Genomic DNA, 19593 nt, shown 5'->3' with positions numbered 1-19593 from the left:
CTCAAATTCTAAGTTTCTCTGAAAGAGTAAGAGGCTGATAAGAGTCTGCTTCCCATATATGTAGATCTACTTAGTGTTAGTCTTCCGAGGTTCTGGTTTATTAGTCCAAGATCTCTGATCTACCGCAGGGGCAGTAATTTTCCCACTTTTATGTAGTTTCATGTTGCAGACCAGACCGAAAAAAGAAAAACACTTTGATGAACTAGTTGGTGGCATGTTGCCGTTGTTGTGGCCGCCCCGTCCATCAGCACCTCTGGCTCGTTATGATTTTATGATCGACCAGGAACCACCGCACACGCAGAATTTTATGAGCGATGTCAAATGGTTGCGTCAGTTCTTGTTGCGATCGAAAAGAAATATGATTTGTAAAATTGGATATCAACAAAATTTAACGAGACGCAGCTCTTGGCCTGGGTATTCCCCAGGGGCACCGCATGGACGGGTGGCGGTGGATGCCGGAGAGGTGGAAACTGGTAGTTGGCCGCACTCAGAACATAAATTATAATTTTCTCAGCACCCCCAAACGCTACGGGATAGCGGCGTAAATAAATAAAATTAATCGAAATAACAGGCAAACACTGCGCATAAAACTGATAAAAGACGTTCGAATTAAGGAGCCTGCGATGAGAACCAGAACCGATTCCCAATCAAGTGGCATGACCGTTCCCATCGGTGAGGTTTAAACGGGGTCAAGCGATTGCATTCCCCATTCCGCCACCGCCGCCACCTTCCCCGTCATTTTCTGTTTTTTAACAAAAATAGCGCAGACAACGGCATCGAAAATATAATAACATCTAGAGACGGGCGGTGCGGGCTGGGGTTGGGGTTGGGTCGGGCGAGCACACGAGCATATCTGGAGAACTGGAGAGAGAGTCCAAAAATAGGTGCCCACACTTCTGGCTTCGGTTCTCCGGATGCCGCACACGAAACATCATCATTATGTACAAAAATGCAGCCCGGAGTTGGAGTTTTGCCGTAGAGCAGTGTGCTCGGAATACTGCCGGACTGCGACTATTACTGCAGCGTCTGTGTCGCATTAATCTATCATCGTCATCGTCATCATCATCATCATCATCATCATCATCATCATCATCAGCAGCGTTTTCTGATGGCTAACAAAAGGACGCGACAACGCCTAGCACCGTGCGAAAGGTCATTCATTGTTGATGATGACAAAACGCGATTCCCAAGCGGTTGGCTAGACGGGGCTCACACACCCCACTCTCATCCCACCCCACCCTACCCCATCTGCATAGCTCACCCCAAAATGTGAGGCTCTTGATTTCCCAGATTTCCACAGCCTGTAGGCAATGCAGATATCAGTGCGAGCCAGTTTCGAGGCGATAATGATAAGGTAATACCAGAATTTCCATTTTACTTAGTGATATTTAGTATTTGTATGTTTATGGGTAAGTAATTGGTTGGCCCACAAATAAGGTTTCTGTTCCTACGACTCTCTAGATGAATGCCAGAAAGGCATAAATACGTAGTAGTAAAATTAGTAAAAATTGTTCTTCCATTAAATCTACGATTCCATCTTCTATGTAATCTTCAACTAATAAATAAGTATGTAGATTGTACACATTAAGGAATTCATCTCTAGATGAATGCAGATGGGGTATGATAGAACAGCCAGAAATGCATAAATATAAATACTCTTAGTAAAAGTTTGTCCTCCATTAGATCTACGATTCTATCTTATATATCTATGTAAATTGTACACATGTAGGTAAATATATGTAAATTAAGGAATTATATAAGCGTTTTTTATGATGTTAACTAATTAAAATCCAAACTTATTAACAAGATAAAACTATCCTCTGCCTTTTCTTCAGTTCGATTTTTTCAGGAAATATACGAATTCCATAATAAATTATGGATTGATACAACACCCAAAACAAAACTCCCCCAAACCACTGTCTCGTAGCTTTTACCGTTAATTCGAAACAAACTGAAAATCTCAAAGCTTTCATTGCGAAGCTTTCAGGGATGGTATGAAACTTCAAATGCAAGACAAAATCCAACAGCAGCTTTTAGACAGTTCCAACGCCAAAGGGAAATAAAGCTTTAAAGCTTTGAAGCTTTTACCGTTATGAGTTCAAGACATAAATATTGTATGGTTGGGATAAACTTACCTGAAAAAATAGTGTAAACGCTACCCATTGATAATATTTTGTGTGCTTTATTGTTAGAGGGCCACGCCCCTGTGAATTGTGAACTCCGGGAAAAGGCACCTCGGAACCTTGCTTCTTCATAAACGCATCGACCACTGTATACGTTGAGTGTATCCAACAATATGTGTTGAGAACATCTTCGGGAATGTCTCTGTGTGTTGCCAAAGAGGATATATAGTATATTGGATTCATTTGAGGAAATCAGCTGATTGCACTCACCTTGTGTGTACACAGTCTATGGGATTTCCTACGTACTGCCGCGTCGTCACAGCAATCGAGAATGTGATCAGTAATATAACCGTTGCGTTGGTGTGCAGGCGAAAAACAGGTGAATCGATTTTGACATGAGACACCTGTTATCGGGCGCCAAGTATCGATATCGCAGAGTTGTTTTTTGGGTTGTGTGTGAATTGGTTTTGGTTTGATTTGGTTTTTGTTTGGTTTTGGTTTGGAGTGGGCGAAGAGAAAGAACATTATTATTGAGGGTCTTGACAGTGGCTCAAGTAAATCGATCGAAAGTAAAACGAAAGAACAAAATCAAACTGATGATGAGAAACTTCTGGAACGCAAAACTTTTGCTATGTCTGTTCTGAATGGAGTCGAGACTATGGTCGAATAGTACTCGAGTGCTTTTCATATCTGGGGGGTTGTCTGGTTATATACTATATGTACATATATGTATATGTATATAGCTAGATATAGATTGGTAATTCAACTCGTTTCAACCATTTCTGTTCTGTTTTTGATGGGCCTTACAATTATCTAGTTAACTCTCGCTTACAAATTAATACAGGGGGAAAAACTTGCTCCAGACACAGTACAAAGTTTTATTTTCAGATCGGGGGCCCATGCCCGTGTCCGTGCCCGTTCCCGTTCCACTTTCAAGCTGAACCCTTTGCGGCAGATCTGTTCTACGAGTATCTGTTCAATTTGAAGGCGGAGCAGAGAGCACAGAGCACAGAGCAGAGCCTTGTTTGTGGGTATTAAAATTAATGCGAAATAAATACAATTTGCATTTTGAGAATTCTCGAATTCATTTCGGTTTTTCCGGTTTACTTTTTTCATTTTTTTTCTTTTCTCTTTTTGATTATTCTAAGCAAGTAAGTATAGTAAGGTGTCACAGCAATTGTTTCGACTGGTTCTTCATTAGCCCTTTCTTTATTACACAAAAACAACGAAAAGGAGAAACAAATCAAAAAGCTAAGATTCGTGTGTATGTGAAAGAGATAGAGAGATAGACATATAGAGAGAGAGATAGAGAGATATTGAGAGAGGTGTGAGAGAAACGAAAAGTGATTGAACTGTCTGGGAATGCAAATTTCGCATTGAAATGGGGGCCACTGAAGTGATTAATAGAAGATTCGATTGAAATGAGGAGAGAATGAGAAAGGGCCGCTTCTACTGTTTGTTAATTTCAGTTTTGGACAACCAATGGAACTTCGCTTCAAAATTTAGCTATCGAATTCTCTTGATTTCTAACGATGACCACTTATCGATATTGATCTGACTGACTGACTGGCTGACTAGTTATGTTTGAAATTGGTTAACAAATAAGGCAAACCAAAAACTTGGAACACACAGAGAGCGAGAGACGGAGACAGATAGATAGAATGAGAAGAGAGACCTGTGAAATTTCGATAATGGCTTCAGAATTTGACAATTTGAGAATTTGAGAATTGAATCGGAATTGAATGCAATTAATTGGTTGAGTGATTCGGTGGTTCAGAGTGAGTGGTTTGTTGGTTGGTTTCTGGAATCGGATCGGTTTTCTTTATTGGTTTTGGTGTTGGAAAACGAATTGGAATTTGGTTTTGATTTGATTTGATCTGGTTTGTGGTTCTTTGTTTCGTTTCGGCTTTAGCAAAAGGTGAGTTGAGTTCTTGTTAGTTAATACGTTAAGTGGTGAATACTGAGTTTGAAATTTGCTGCAGTGGTGAGAGCAGTGAAGTGATCGGTCAGTGATCGGTGGGTGATCGGTGGTTGATCGGTGGGTGATCGGTGGGTGATCGGTGATCTGTGATCTGTGATCGTGGTGATCTTTATTATCTGTTGTGACTGTGGTGGGGTGAGAGAGAAACATTTGTGCTACAGCCACAAAGCTGCACTTGTTGGTGAGTTGGTGAGTAGTGATCGCGATCGTGATCGTGATATTGGTGAGTTTTTTGTGATAGGCTGTGATCGGTGGTGTTGGTGAGTTGAATTGGTGTTGGTGAACTTTCGTGTGTGTGATCGTGATCGTGATCGCGAGAGACAGAGAGATAGAGAGATCGAAACAGAGATATAGAGTGAAGTGATTGAGTGAGTGAGGGTACAATATAGAAATTAATTGAATATATAGTTGAATGTTAATAGAATTAGGTATTTTACGTGGTGAAAAATCTATGTGAGCTGGAGATTGAATTGAATTGAATTGAATGTGGCGAAAATGTACGAGAGAGAGAGAACTGCTTATATAAAATGGTTAAAAATTTGTTTACGTTTATTCTAAAAAAAATCAAACACAATACACAAGTTAGAGTGAGACAAACAGACATAGAGAGCGATATAGAGAGATACATATATATTATATATACTGAGAGAGATAGAGAGAGATATATAGTGAGTGTGTGGTATAGATAGATACAGATAGCGCTGGAAAGCTGGGTTCTAAGGCTCAGTGGGCGCTGTGTTCGGTTCGGTTTGGTTTGGTTCGGTTGCTTTAAAGATCGAAGAGTGTTCAGAGTACATGTATTTTTGAATACGAGCATAAGACACGCATCGATCTAAGCAATTCCAAGCAATACTTGCTCAATGATTTATTTTATTTAGCTCTAACTTTTGGTTTCTTAGCTTTACAATTTCGGTTAAGCAGGTTTTTGTTATCCTGTTTCATTATTATTTGTATTTTGTTGTGTCTGAGTGTTGACTGTATCTCTTGTTGGTTGGTATTCTTGTGGTTCTCTTTGGTTAATTTCGAAAATGAAAAGAAAAACTTTCTCAAATACATCTGGGATAGAGATAAAGAAACAGAGAGAGTAGTATATAGCTAGCTATAGTTTATATAAAGATCTAGATATGGTATAAAGTAGTTATGTTTGTTCGGATCTCTGTTGTTTCTTGTTTCTTGTTTTTTGTTACTGTTGCTGTTGTTTCTTTGGCTGTAGGTGGTGTGTGCTGCTGGCCTTTTTGCAGTTTCGAGTTTTGGAGTTTGGAGTTTGGAGTTTTGTTGTCTGGAGCTGACTTGACTTGAGTTTGTGGTTTGGTTTGGATTTGTTTTTGGTACTGGTTCTGGTTCTGGTTCTGGTTGCGTTTAGCTTTTGTTTTTTCTTTGCTGGTTTACTTTTTATATACTTAAAGCTGACAGAGATACATACATGTAGATAGATAGATATATAGTAAGTGTCTGGTTTTATCATTTATTGTTGCTTTATTGGTTTTTGGTTTCGGTTTTTGGCTTGGTATTGGTATTGGTATTGGTTACGCTTGCTTTTCTTTTGGTTAGCTGGTTTTTCTTTTGCTTATCTTTTGGTGAGGTGGGGGGAAAGGTGAGAGTCGTGAGATTGCGTGAGAGAGAGAGATAGACAAATTCGAGTGAGTTTTTGGTGAGTAAGTGATTCCGTGATTGAGTGATTGAGATAGATAGCTAGAGAGTAATTTTACATTGTTATTTATTCAATATTCTTTATGTTTTATTTTCGGCTTGTTCTTTTTAAGTGTAGATATTTAATTTTCTTGTTGTTTAATTTCGATTTAGCATGGTTTTTTCTGTATTTTTTTTTGGTTTAAGTGTTGGTGAGAGACAAGTATACTTATTTTAAGAGAGAGAGAGATAGATAGAGCGAGAAGGAGAGAGAAAGAGGTACAGTTGAGCTCGGCTTATCCTAGCAGTCGAAGACGTGGCGGGGTGGGGCGGGGCGGGGCAGGTTGGGCAGTTGTTAGCTTCGAAAGCGTCGAGTGAGTGAGCACTTGGCCATGCCAAAAAGTGAGAGTGAGTGAGTGAGCTGGTGTGACCAGGTGAGAGCGAGCTAACGTGTGACTGAGAGCGGCGTGATACGTGAGAAAGAGAGAGAGAGAGAGAGCGACAGAGCTTGACTGTGGCTTGTGTTCAACGAAAGACAAAGCAGGACAAAGAGTGAGCGAAGCTCAAATCATACGATAGGAAGTGGGCATGGGATAAGGAGGTAGGTCCATAACCAAGTGTCTTGTGGGGGTAGTGGTTGCTGGATTGCTGGGAAGCTTTCGTGTTCGACTAAGTTGCTGCTCGGCTTATGGCATTCGCTGATTCGTGACTTTGGTGACTCGTTAGTGATTCGTGAGCTCGTGACTTTTGTGTTTGGTTTTTGGTTTTGGTGACTCGTGTCCTGTGCTTGGCGTGTTTCACATTTAGCTGTTTTTGTTGTCTTTTGTAATTGTTTAAATGTTTTCATTTTGGTTTTTATATTTTGCATTGCATCGATTCGATCATTTTTTTGTGATTTTTGGTGAGAGGCATAGGCATATTTTTTGGCATTACTTTCGTCACAGTTTGCACAACGGAATTGTTCTTTTTTGATTAGGTTTGCGTGATTTCTGGAATGATGGTGGGTCCGAATTGGCATTGTTTATAAACTTGAGTTAGTTAATCAATCGTTTTAGTAGGCTACAATGTTTAGGTGAGGCGTTTACTTTGGTTTCTTGTTTCTGGTTTGTCTTTTTGTAATAGGCACTTTCCAGGGACTTGTCTGGGTTCTAGACTTGGGATAAACACACACTATACAAAAGAACATATTACATACAAACGACAGAGAGTGAGACAGACGGATAGAGCGATAGAGAGAGACATAGAGAGCGGGGCACAATTAGAGAGAGAGAGAGAAAGTAGGGAGAGTTGGAGGAGAAAAACATAGAGGCATAGAGATATAGAGACGGATGATCATTGAAAGGCGTAAATCAAAACATAACCAAAACAATAAGCCGAAAATGTCTACGAAACGAAACGAAATCGAAACGAGCAAACCAAAAACGGAGGGGGACTCGGAGCAAGAGGGTCGGTCGGTGTGCACGACTGCGGGCTACCCTGTTCGTAAAATGCAACCCTACAAGGGGAAGTCTAAGCTTTCTTACACTGCTTATGACTCACTTCATAGATATTTTCAAGCTGATCTTTCCCCGAAAGTTGTATATACCTTAGAGACTGTGGGGCACTTCCTGTCTCTGCCTCCGGCAATCCTTTCTGCCCAAACCAATCTACCCGAGTGCACCCTTGGGTTATAATGAAATTCAGCCCAAGTGGATGAACAATGACTTCTCCCTATTCCTATTCCTATCCGTATCCCTTTCCCTATCTCTATCCTTACACCCATTCACATATTATTTCCCCGTCCTGTCCCTGTCCCCGTCCCCGTCACCGTCCCTGTCTCTGTCCCGGACTGACTTGAGTGTGTAAGTAGCTTGTGTAATAAGTATCATGTGCGCTGGACTGGCTTACTTGGGGCTGATTAACAAAATGAGTAGAGAGAGGCTGAAGGAGGTCTACGACTACGACGACGACGACGATGACGACGACTTCAGCGATTTCTGTGCTCGCTCTGTGCGAGTGACTGACTTATGCCCAGTAACCATAACAATGAATTTTATGCCCAGTTCCATTCCCATTCCCATTCCATCCAATGCCTCCAGACTGGTCCTGGTTACTGCCACTGCCACTGCCAGTGCTAGGCAATGACTGGGAGCTCGTTTCTGCTATTAGAACAACATTGGCAATATATTTTGGGCAATAAAAATAAGCTTTGCTACAAGGAGGCGACTTCCACAGGCTTTGCTTGGGCTGTGCTTGGGCTGTGGCTGTTATTGTTATGGGCCTTGCCGCAGTGCTTGCCACTTACGCTTCATTAGGATGCGTCTGAGAACTCTTGCAGCAAAGTCAATAATAAATTGAAGGCACCAGAAGAGCCAAGAGCCCCAGAGCCCAGGGCTGAGGGCTGGGGGACCAGCGAACAGCCAAGTGCCAAGTGCCAAGTGCCTGGTGGCAATAAACAAGCAACCAACAAGGACAGATACCCATCAGTTCCTGCCCGCCTACAGTCCCCCAGTATCCCCCCACTGCCTCCTCGACTCGGCTCGGCTACAGATCATTGGAGTTGACTTTAAATTGGCGACTTAAACGAACAATGGGTAGAAATTTTAGCAAAAATCAAACTCAAATGGGGCAAATGTGGAAACAAACAACATTCTCGGAGGGTGGTGGCGGGTGCCTGGTGGCTGGTGGCTGGACAAGGCTGTGTCTGGGGTGGGGTGGGGTGGTGGGTGAGGGGCTGGCGTGTTGGAGCAACCTTTTGCAGATTAGTGTAGGCTGCAAGTGTACTAGTAAGTGTATTTGCTGTATCTATGTTCGTGTTAGAGGTAGAAGATTCAGTTTTGAGGAGGGTTTTCAGGCAGTCTTGATGCTTCTCTTATGCAATATACAAATACGTTGGATTATAGATACGATATTTTATGTGTCTGTGTGTGTGAGTGTGTGTGTGTGTGTTTATTTAGTAGATAGGTGTTCGTGTACCGTTTGCAATTGAATTATATTTTACTCATACTTCAGTTAGACTTTGTTCTGTTTAAAGGGTTTTCTCGATACAAATACTTGGGGGCTTATTTACACATATCAAGGCCGGAGGTGTCTGGGCCTGGGCCTCACTCAGAGACTCCATTCCTGTCAAGGTTTCGACAAAGGCAAGACAAAACTTACATACAACAAATTAAAAACTTTAATGACGTGCCACAAAAAATGTGTCGCTAGAAAAATGAAAAGATCTTGAGTTACGTGCAGTTTTGGGGGTCTTCTTGGCCCCATACATATCGTATATCGTATGTACATTTCAGAGAAGGACACAGAGAGCAGAGGATAGTGTAAGGTGTAGGCATGCTTCCCTCATATATAGAGCAGTGATTGGGGGGGTATTCGTGTAAGCCAGGGTTGCCGAAGCTGTCCAACAAAATGCAAACAACAAAGTTAAGCGAAGGCAATTAGCAGCAAAGACGGCAATCGGAATTGCTCGGTTTTTCAGTATTCAACTTACTTATAGTATTGTACAATAGATAGATAGATAGATAGATAGGTAGATAGATAGATACATACATATGTATATATATATATATATAGAAGAGCGTGTGTGTGGGTTGGTCTATCATACAGATATGCAATATATTGTGTGTCTTTGGTGTGGAGTAAAAAATCAAAAAAGTGTGAACTCAGTTTGCTTCAGAGCGTGTTCTACTGGGTGTGTTTGGTGGATAGTTCTGCGCAGGTGTCTCTGTGGCTCAAGTTGCACTTCGAACAGGTATATAGATAGTACATGGTATTAGTATTGGTTCGAGTATAGTATAGTTTATAGTTTAGTTGGAGTAAATAGTTTGATTCGGTTAGTATATGGGGTATATTAGTAGTAGTATATGGTATAGGTATAGGTATAAGTATATATGTTCATGTTTACTGTAGGGTTTGCATTTGTTTTAGTTTTGGTTTGGTTTTGGGCTTTTCTTTTTTACACTTTGGTGATTCTTCGTTTTTGGTTTTTCTGTTATTCTCGTTTATCGAAATTTCAAAATTAAAACAAAAAACAAATCTTGATATCTCTGAACTAAACTAAAATTATTATCTTATGTGAGGGTATACACAGATATACACAGATCGAGATGGCGAGAGAGAGAGAGAGAGACACAGAGAGACAGAGAGAGAGAGGGAGTGAGACGCAGTGAGACAGAGATAGAGCGAGAGAGAGAGCGAGAGAGAGAGAGTGGGGTAGAGACAGAGATACAGAGGAGACTCGGTTCATCCGATGATGATTCTACACAGAAATTGCTCGATTGCCAACATATATGCTGCCTGTCCGCTTAGCAGTTGGTATTTTCTTTTTCTTTGGTATTTTTTTTTTTCGTTCATATCAATTGTCGGTTTTATATATCGCTTTTTTCGTTTAGTTAACCAAATTTAATACAATTGAATTTACACACACAAGCGCACGCTACACACGCACACACACAAAAACATTGAAATTAGCATTTTTTTTTTTAAGTGAGACAGACAGAGACATAGAGAGAGCGAGAGAGAGAGAGAGAGAAATTTGTGGTATTTTTCTAGTATTTTTTCGGGAGGGACTTTTTGTTCTGGTGGTGTGGTTGGTTCGGTTTTTGTGAGGGGGTTACGATTACGGTGGTGGTACCTCTGCTTCATCGTCTTCATCATACGGCTGGTATTTTTTTTTTCTTCTTCTCAAAAACAAAGTGTTCGCAAAAACGCCAGCGCAAAAAGCATACTGCTGCATACTTTTTGGCTTTCGAACCGGGCTCTATTAGTTTATACTGATTGATTATGGTATTATTTGGTATAGAGTTTAAGTTTCTTTTTTTGGCATTCGTCAAAAAAGTTGTTTGCTTAAAGTTCGCTTCTCTGGTACTTCGTTTTGGTATTTTTTTTTTTTTGGTATTTTGTTTTTTGCGTTTTCAATCAATTAAAATTGCACATTTTCAACAACATCAACAACGACAACTACTTTTTGGTATTATGAATAATATTTATTGTTTTTGTTTGTTCTTTTAGATAGATATATAGATATATATGTATGTTGAGGTATGCATATAGATATATATATATATATGTATATATATGTATATATGTATGTATGTTTATAGAGTATGGCTATAGATATATTTAGTTTGAGTACGAGTAGATAGGTATATAGATATATATATATGTAGATGGTGTTGAGTACGATAGTTGTTGCTTCTCCTCGATTCTGTTCCAGCGATCCTTCGTTCGCTTCACTGCTTATCGAAATAAGGAAATAAGGAAACGAAACGCAAAGGACAATCGATTACGAACCAAGGAGAAAAAAAAACGATTACGATTACGATAACGATTATTATTAGCTGGAAATGAAATAATACAATCCTTTTAGCTATCGTTTGCGCGGTGCAATCAGTTGAAAAAAATGAGCAGTCGAATGGTATTCGAAAAGAAAGAGAACTCAACTCAAATTAAACAAATCTACACCGATATACGTACAACTGTTTACAAATACACATACAGACAAGCATACACATACACAATGCGATATACTTATGTTTGGATGCGTACAAACACATATACATACACACACAAACACATACATACATACCGTTCTAGTGCCATCTATTGTTAGGTTGAGATCGATATCGATATCGATGACAGTGAGACATTCATAATCGGAATTTCGATGACTATCGCGAATAGGGTGCGTATTTTTTACCAGTTTTATCAAGATTAAAAAATCAAATCTTAAGTTTCGATTTGAGAATTAACAGAATTAAATTTAGCTTCGATTCTCATGCACGCGAACGAATGTACGCCTGTATGTATGTATATATGCTGGCATATATCTTGCTTAGTTGGTAATTAGTAATTAGTAGATAAGGATTTGCACTTGATAATACGAATACGAATACGGATACGGATACAATACCACAAATGCCGCAATACGAGTAGTAGATATTGATTGATTGATTACGATACGTTTACGATATATGGTAAGGTACGTTTGGTTTTGGTTTTGGTTTTAGTTTGTTTTGTTGATCTGCTGATTGAATTGAAACATTTCCGTGTACGTTACGCTACTACAAGGATCCGACAAACAATACAACAAATGATACAGTAGATGGTACAGTAGCATATAGATATAGATATGGTATGCATATTATAGAACACAAGAGACTGCAATTGATTGAGTTGTTAGTTACGGCTTAAGACACGTGCAATTTGTTGTTGGGGGTTTTGGTTTTGGTTTTGGTTTGGTTTTGGCATTGTTTTGGGTTGGATTGATTGGTTTTAACTACTTTGGGGGACGGACAGGGGAGAAAAGAGGTGTGTGTGTGTGTGTGAGTGTGTGACAGAGAACTTGGTTAGGTACAAAAACAATAAAACACAATAGGAGATATTCTCAAATCAATAACTTTTCTTTCCAAATGTGTGGGTGGGCTGGGATCTGCCGGGGTGTGCACGGTGTGGGGGTAGGCAAAGTGGAATCAAAGTGGTCATAGATACTTTTTTTTTATTATATTTTTTCTTGAATCGAATTTAAAGAAAAGTTTTGTATAAATTTAGGTTTATTTATCTATAGTTCAGGTTAGGGTTTTCAGGCTTCTGGACTGAGAGAGAATCAGAGAGAGAGAGAGAGAGAGAGAGAGACAAAGAGAGAGAGAGAGAGAGCGACAAAGAGAGAGACAGAGAGAGGGGGGTTTCGTTTTGTTTTCTTTTTTGGGTTCTTGGCGATAGTTCCATATGAGGTGGAGGATTTGTTTGCTCAATTTCAAGTTTGCTTTTATGTGTTTGTTTGGGTCCCGCATTGGGGATCGTCGCCTTTGATTTTGGCAAAATATTTACACAGAACACCATATACGCGGCAATAGAGCTATTTTAGGGCTACGGCTACCTTTAGTTCTCAGATTTCAGATTCAAGATTTCAGATCTCAGATTTCGGCTTCCCGTCTCGTATGTTGGCAAGTACTTTGGTTGTTTCTTGGTTGTTTTGCTAGGCATTAAGGCCAGACCTACTTAATTTCGATATACTCGATTGGATTTACTTAGTTAGATACGCATAAATAGTCATCGTTATTGATAGATGTGGAAAATCATAATTGAAATCAAATGAAAAGTAACTTTTACTTTAGTTTTTTTCTTTCAGTTCCGGTTTTGGTGGCACTTTCGGCACTCAGCGTTATTGCAATGCCTATCGGTTATCGGTTAGCGGTTATCGCAGGCGGCAATCGCAACACTTTACTATACTTTTACAAATCTGTTTTACTGGATTCTGTCTGTGCGTGTGTGTGTTTGTGTCTGTGTGTGTGTGAGATCAGAGTCAATCATAGTTATAGTTATAGGCTTTAATAGGGGTTTAGACAGAGAGAGATACAAAAATACGAGTTTCTAGAGTATCTAGAGTATCGGGAGTATCGAGAGTATCGAGAGTTAGAGAGAGGTAGGGATACAAATAGAGATAAAAAGACCAGCAGAGAGACAATACGCTGGGTTTCTCACAAACATCATTTTGTATTAAATTTGATTTGGTTTCAGTTTCAGTTTCATTTGAGGTTTAATTTTTGATTTGGATTTCATTGATTAGGTTTCTGTTTTGTTTAATCTGGTTTATATCAGTGCGGTTCGTTTTGACGATTTCTTTTCAATCGCTGACGTTGACAGCATATTCTGTGGTAGCAGGCGAGCAATCTGTTGTCGTTGGGTTATGTTTCTTGTTGGCTTTAGCTGGTGTCCTACGCGGTTCGGCTGCTTTTTGATAGAATATCGATAGACGATTATTGAATTTGTATCCCCTGTTCTGTTCTGTTTTGTTTTTTCTGTTTTTTTTTTGTTCAGTTGTGGTTCTGGCTCCTGGATCGCGGGCTCTACTCGAGTTAAACACAATCAAACAAATTCACTGAACAAGAGAGAGAGAGAGAGAGAGAGAGAGAGAAGATAGAGATAGGAGAGACAGATTGAATCGAAATTCGACAAAGCCAAAGCAAAGTTAATGATAATAACCAAAGGTTATAGGCCGCCAGATGGCGCCCCGTGTAGCTAGGGGGAATGGGGGACTCGAAAGGTAAAGCTAAAATATAAATAAATAAGCGTAATTTGAGCTAATAATAATCTACGATACGTATATGCAATATTTATAAGGCAAAAACAACGCATAGATCAGGTGTGTAAAACAAAGTGTAATAGAGAGATAGATGGACAGATAGAGGTGGGGCGGGGGCATTCGAGAGACCCTTCTTTTGCGGGCTGGGTTTGGGTTGGTCAACCTTGAGATTGATAGACAGATAGATCAATTGAAGGATCGAGACTGAGTTGAAGTTGATTATGGGGGCTGGTTTCGTTTGGGTAGGGTGAGGAGGTAGACAGGTTGAGGGGTTTAGAGGTGGAGAGGTGGAGGTGTGAGGTTTTGTGGGGTTAGTTTTAGTGGTAAATTAACTAGAATTGCTTGTTTTGTAATTACCATTTTCTATCACTTTGCGTTAGCGGGGTGGGGGGATGGGCGCCCCCGCGTGGGCACACCACACACACACACACGCACCACCAACCCTTCGGGGGTGCAGAGCAGTTGTGGAGCAGTTGTTCTCGATTCTGGCTCGGAAGGGAAGGCCTTCTCGTTGCAGTTCGTTTACTGGTTCTGGTTCTGTTCAGAGTCGCTTTTTCGATTACTTTTGATATTATTTGATTGCACGTCCTATCGTTGATCGTTGATCGTTGCTCGATTATTGCTTATCGGTTATCAGCTATCGGCTATCGATGATCGATTATCGGTTATCGACTATCCGCTTCTTGCTTTATTTTATTGACTTATCGTTTGATCGATTTTGTTTCATTCCTAAATCTCAGTCACACAATCTAAGGCCACCTATTGATAGTTGCCCTGTTTTCTTTGATTTTATTTTATGTGAGTTTCTTTTACTTTATTTTAGAGTGCTTAATTATCGATATCGTAGTATCGTTACCTTTATTGCGTCACGATTTATCGTTTGATATTGATTACGATTTGATTTTTGGTTTTATTTGCTTTGATTTGATTTGGTTTTGTTTTGTTTTGTTTGGTTTGGTTTTCTGCTTGCAAGTTCATATGTAAATAATTGTTATACATGGATATACGTGGCTATATATACATACGAGTTATCACATTCGTTAGCATTATTCATTCGTTCGTGTTCGTTCGCTATTCATATTGTTCTGCCCGACATAGTTCTCGCTTGATTACCGCTGGCATCGATATCGATGGCCCACATTTTTGCCGCACTCTCAACTGTCCTGTACTGTTTCTGCTGGTGCTGCTGTCTGTAGGAGCTGGCGACTCTGACTCTGACTCTGACTTTGCTGGGGCTTCTGGGCAGGACTTCTGGTCTGCGATTTGGACTTGGTCTTGGTCTGCTGCGAGGGCGCTTGGCCTGGCCATGTGGCGGCAGCCTCCTCGGCCGTTGCTGTTGTGGCCGCTGTTGCCGTTGCCGTTGCCTCGGTCTCGGGCTCGGTCTCCCTTATTGTCCTGATTGCACTGTTCGCTGTTCTGTTCGTGGATCTTCTGCTTGAGATCGTCGCCGGCTCGTCGCTGGGCAGGGTTGTCAGGGTTGCCTCATAACCGCCGCTGGCTTCACCGTTGCCGTTTCCGTTTCCGCTTACGTTGCTGATGCTGCTGTTGCTGTAGTCAACCTTTAATGATGTTTCGGTTCGGTTCGGTTGGGTTTCGATTCGATTCGATTCGGTTTTGGTATATTGGGTTCGTTTGTGTTTTTCGGTTTCGGAGATATATATATATATATAAAGAATAAAACATTTGTTTTAAATTACATGTTACCCTTCATAGACGGAGAAAGGTAGATACTATAACGTTAGAGAAAGATGGGCCCAGGGACAGGGACAGGGACTTGGAGACTTGGAGACTGAGAGAGACTTCTCTTCGGTTAGGGCTGTGTTTCTGAGTGTGCCTTGTGTTTGGGGAAATCATAAGCCTAGACACGCGCACACAGAAAACAAAGAGTTCTAGAGCTAAACTTATAAGAACGGTTAAAATCGTACAATAATTTTCTTGCCAAAAATTTTCATTACACACAAACAGCGAGAATAGAGACAGACATAGACATAGATATAGTACAGCTATAGGTATAGTTATAGTTGTAGATTTTAGCTAAGCATATCAATCAATCAATTACACAGCCAATTACAATCAAAAATCAAACTGAACATAGACAAAAGGAGAGACAGAGACAGAGACAGAGACTTGGGTTGCCTTTTGTGTGGGTGTGGGTGTGTGTCTGTATCTGTGTATGGTATGTGTGTGAGCCAGAAAGAGACGCTTGTATAGAGTGTGTGTGTGTGTATGTGTATTCTGTATATTCTGGTGGGAGAAAGAGAGAAAGAGGAGAGCTCTGAGAGAAAGAGAGATGGGTATGGCGGATGGCTGGACAATGGTTATAATGGACAATGGGCAAAAATGGGTCTGTGATGGCGCTACCAACTCTCTTCCCTGCCCGGCGAGGCCCAGCGAGCGAGTGAAAGTGAGAGTGGGCGAGAGAGAGTGGCAAAAAGACAGAGATGGCTGCTTTGTTCTTGGCCATCATTTTCCTAAGATTGTCCTTTGTGGGTTTTTCTTTCGTTTCGTTTTTTTAAGGGGCTTTTTGTCTGTTTTTTTTTCTTTGTCTGTTGATATTTTCATGTTCAAAATCCTACTTGATGAATGTTTTGCATATTAATTTCATTTTTTTTTCGTACTCTTTTTTTTTCTTTTTCTGTTTTTTTTTGCAATTTATGTGAATGTTCATTTGTTTGTTTCCTTTTGTTCTCTGATCTTTTGAAAATGTTCGCTCAGAATGTTAAGTCTCACGGTAAGTATATTATTATTATTATTATGTATTATTATTATGTATTATTCATATTACTTTCGCTTTTTTTTTGTTTTCATTTCTTGTTGGTATTATTATCATCTATGGGTTTTGGTTATGGAATGGCAATGGTTGAAAAGTCACGGCCTCCAAACTCAAACGCAAACAACAGAAAAAACATGGCGGGGGGAAACAGAAAAGAGAATGGAATGGTTTCTTTTTTTGGGGCCAGCTCGTACGGATGAGGCTAGTTCTGGAAGCTGGCATCTGGAAGGACATTTATGCCCATCCACTGCCACATTTACAGAGTGTTTGTTCATTTGTCAGCTGTTGCTTCAGCGCTTGCATTATTATTTGGTGGTGATATCATATATATACATATGTATATATTGTGGTGATTACTTGATTCGGTTTGTTTTCGAGTTTGAGATTGTGGTCCACGGGCTGTCAGGGTTGCTTCTCTCACATGGATTTCACGACGAGTTAGTTTTTGGCTTTGGATGTACATACAACATACAGGATGGATGTACGTGGTACAGTATGGTTTTTGGGGCAGTACAGTGTAATTTGTTTACATTTATTTGGTTTATATTTGGTATTTTCTGGTATTTATCTGGTATTTTGCTCGATACTTTGTTACGCTTACAACAGTGGTGGTGGTAGTAGTAGTAATAGGTATGTAGTAGAAAGTAGTAGTAACATATTCGATTTGTTTTTTGCTTTTCAAGCATATTTTTTTTTTTTTTTTTTTTTTTTTTTTTTGGTTCGGTTGTGGTTTTACGATTTAAACTCAATTTGTATTGTATTTTTGTTTTTGCGTTTGGGTTTCGAATTGAGATTGAGATTGAATTGAATTGAGTTGAGTTGGAGTGGTAGTAGAGTAGAGTATGGTATGGTATAATCATTCAATGAACCAAAGGCGGTATAAAAATAGAGCAAGTTCATATGGATTAGTACAGTTGTTAAAAGGAAACAGTTGACACTCACCGATGATCTACTCACTTGCATAAACGCATAGACGCCGCGTAAAAACTCCATGTTATTTTGTTGCTCTTGGGTACCCTTTTTGGTTGTGCGTTGGGCCCGACTTATATACTGCTTAACGGTGTCCGCAACAAGATGTGGCTTTAGTTTGCGTGATAGAACCCTGCAACGAAACGCAACACAACATCAGTGACGAGTCTCTCTGATATGTACACGCGTATGCACTGGGGCTTATCCTCAGTCGAGGTCATCCAGTGCTTGACTTGGCCCTCGCATCTAAATTTAAACGTTAAGCAAATTGTCACTCGAGAGGTGCTCGCCTTTCTCATCTTTTAAACGGAAACACTTTCCTCTGCCTTTGTGCTAATTGGCCGCACTTAGTGGGTCTACTAGTGGCCCAACCCATCCCCGTCCCCATCCCCATCCCCACACACACCCACAGCCCACTCCACCGCAGGCATCCACTTGTGCGAGTGTGTGTGTGTGTGGTGTTCATGAAATATGCGCAAAGGCCACAGCCACAGCCAGGCCAGGGAGGACACATAGATAGATAGATGGAGGAAGGGGCGGGGGAACAGTGGCAAGATAGTGGGGGAATATTGGGTGGAATTTTTGCGTTCCCTAATTGAAATCCTCCTCGGCTGACGACTTTACGCATTTTGTGTGAATTGACAACGTAGATTACGCTTATCGCTTAATTGCCTCCAGCAACAGGGAGAGTTCTCCAGCTCCAGCTCCGATTTCATTTCCGGTTCCATCTACATATACATATCTCCCATCCCCCCTTCGTTTCCGGCTCCTACCACGCCCTGTTCTGGCACACACTCACGCATAATTCCCGTTTTTATTAGCCAAGCTTTTAAGCTCTGACTAACCAAAGACGCGGATAGACAGACACTCACTGGGAGGCAAGATGCTCACTCCCCATTCGTACACCAAGAGAAAAAAAGCATGTACATCCTGGCATAGATCAGATGGTACATAAGGGATATATTACTCTGCAGAGAGGGATCGGGGTCACCAAACCATCGCCAATGGCTTCTACGGCTTGCCACCCCATTTCTCGCTGTGCATCATTCAGCAAAAGCGATGCCAGTTGGCTGATAAAGACCAAGACTTCATTTACTACTCTATTGACTCAAGCATCTAGCTGCGAGGGAGATTTTCTGTGATTTTCTGTGCTTTTCTCTGGATTAGCAGCGCGTTTAATTGGATTCCCATGTGAGCACACAGACCCAGCAAAAACCATCATCAAGCGGAAAGAATTTTGTGGAATTTTGTCTGGAATTTAATTCCTAAAAAATGCAAGAATGGTATCTTCCTAATGTTGCATATTCCCAGAACGAAAACTAATAAACTTTGCTGTTCTGGTCTGGTCTGAGTCCTGGGCTGGCTGCCAACGCGCATTTCCGTTTCCGGTGTGCGCCTAATTTATTATTAATGAAAAAAAGAGAGCGTAGTGGCTACAGGAGCTGGGGGTTTCTGGGTGGAGGAGGCTAACTGCTTGCTGATTACTTTCGAGAGCAACATACACAAATTTCTCGTCTGCTGCTCTGGCCTCCACAAAATTTCCACAGCCTCTCGGACCTTGGACTCTGTGCATATTAACTTTAGCTCGGTCTGCATTCGCTGCCCCGTGCCACGCCTCCCAGCTACCTCCTAGGGGTCGCTAGAAGCCAAATAAATTCGAGTACAAAGCAAATTGCGACGGAGGGCAGACCCGTACCCAGCCCCAGTTCCATTCCGAAGGAACGAAATTGAAAATACTTAAAAAGCATCGGAAACATTACTTGTATTCTCAAAATGTCCTTTGGCTACACTTTCTCCTCCGGATGCCAAGGAGAGCGAGTGTGTTTCCGCGTCCACCAAATTGTATTTATTCTAATCCTTCGATAACTTGTCCCTTATACTGCCAGTGGAACCTACTATCCCTTACATCCAATTCCATTTCCCACTTCTCTTCACTGAACTGTCCGTTAATCTTTCTTCTTTTTGTCGCCTCTATCGTTGGCTTGCTTTTCCGTAGGGTATCCTCCAAGTCGATATCCATTAAGGCTTTTCCTTCAACTTGTTGGCCCTGTTTTCG

General features: G+C 40.8%; 1 protein-coding gene across 5 annotated transcripts in view; it reads right to left on the bottom strand.

Annotated features, from left to right (window-relative positions):
* Positions 1-19593, bottom strand: part of shakB (shaking B) — a 141610-nt gene that overhangs the window by 16306 nt on the left and 105711 nt on the right. For 3 of the 5 annotated variants that reach the window (XM_033381600.1, XM_033381601.1, XM_033381602.1), the window contains 3 exons: positions 17511-17670; positions 2394-2527; positions 2136-2325 (listed from right to left, as the gene is read on the bottom strand). In XM_033381600.1, the coding sequence (XP_033237491.1) occupies positions 2136-2325; positions 2394-2527; positions 17511-17670 (484 nt within the window). Of the gene's footprint in view, positions 1-2135; positions 2326-2393; positions 2528-14152; positions 15355-17510; positions 17671-19593 lie in introns of those variants that run through there. The other 2 variants (XM_015186457.2, XM_033381603.1) reach the window with 2 other exon arrangements.

The sequence above is a fragment of the Drosophila pseudoobscura genome, chromosome X (genome assembly GCF_009870125.1).
Source record: "Drosophila pseudoobscura strain MV-25-SWS-2005 chromosome X, UCI_Dpse_MV25, whole genome shotgun sequence".
NCBI classification, from domain to species: Eukaryota; Metazoa; Arthropoda; class Insecta; order Diptera; family Drosophilidae; genus Drosophila; species Drosophila pseudoobscura.
The sequence above is the reverse complement of the archived record's forward strand: the minus strand, read 5'-3'. Positions and strand labels throughout refer to the sequence as shown.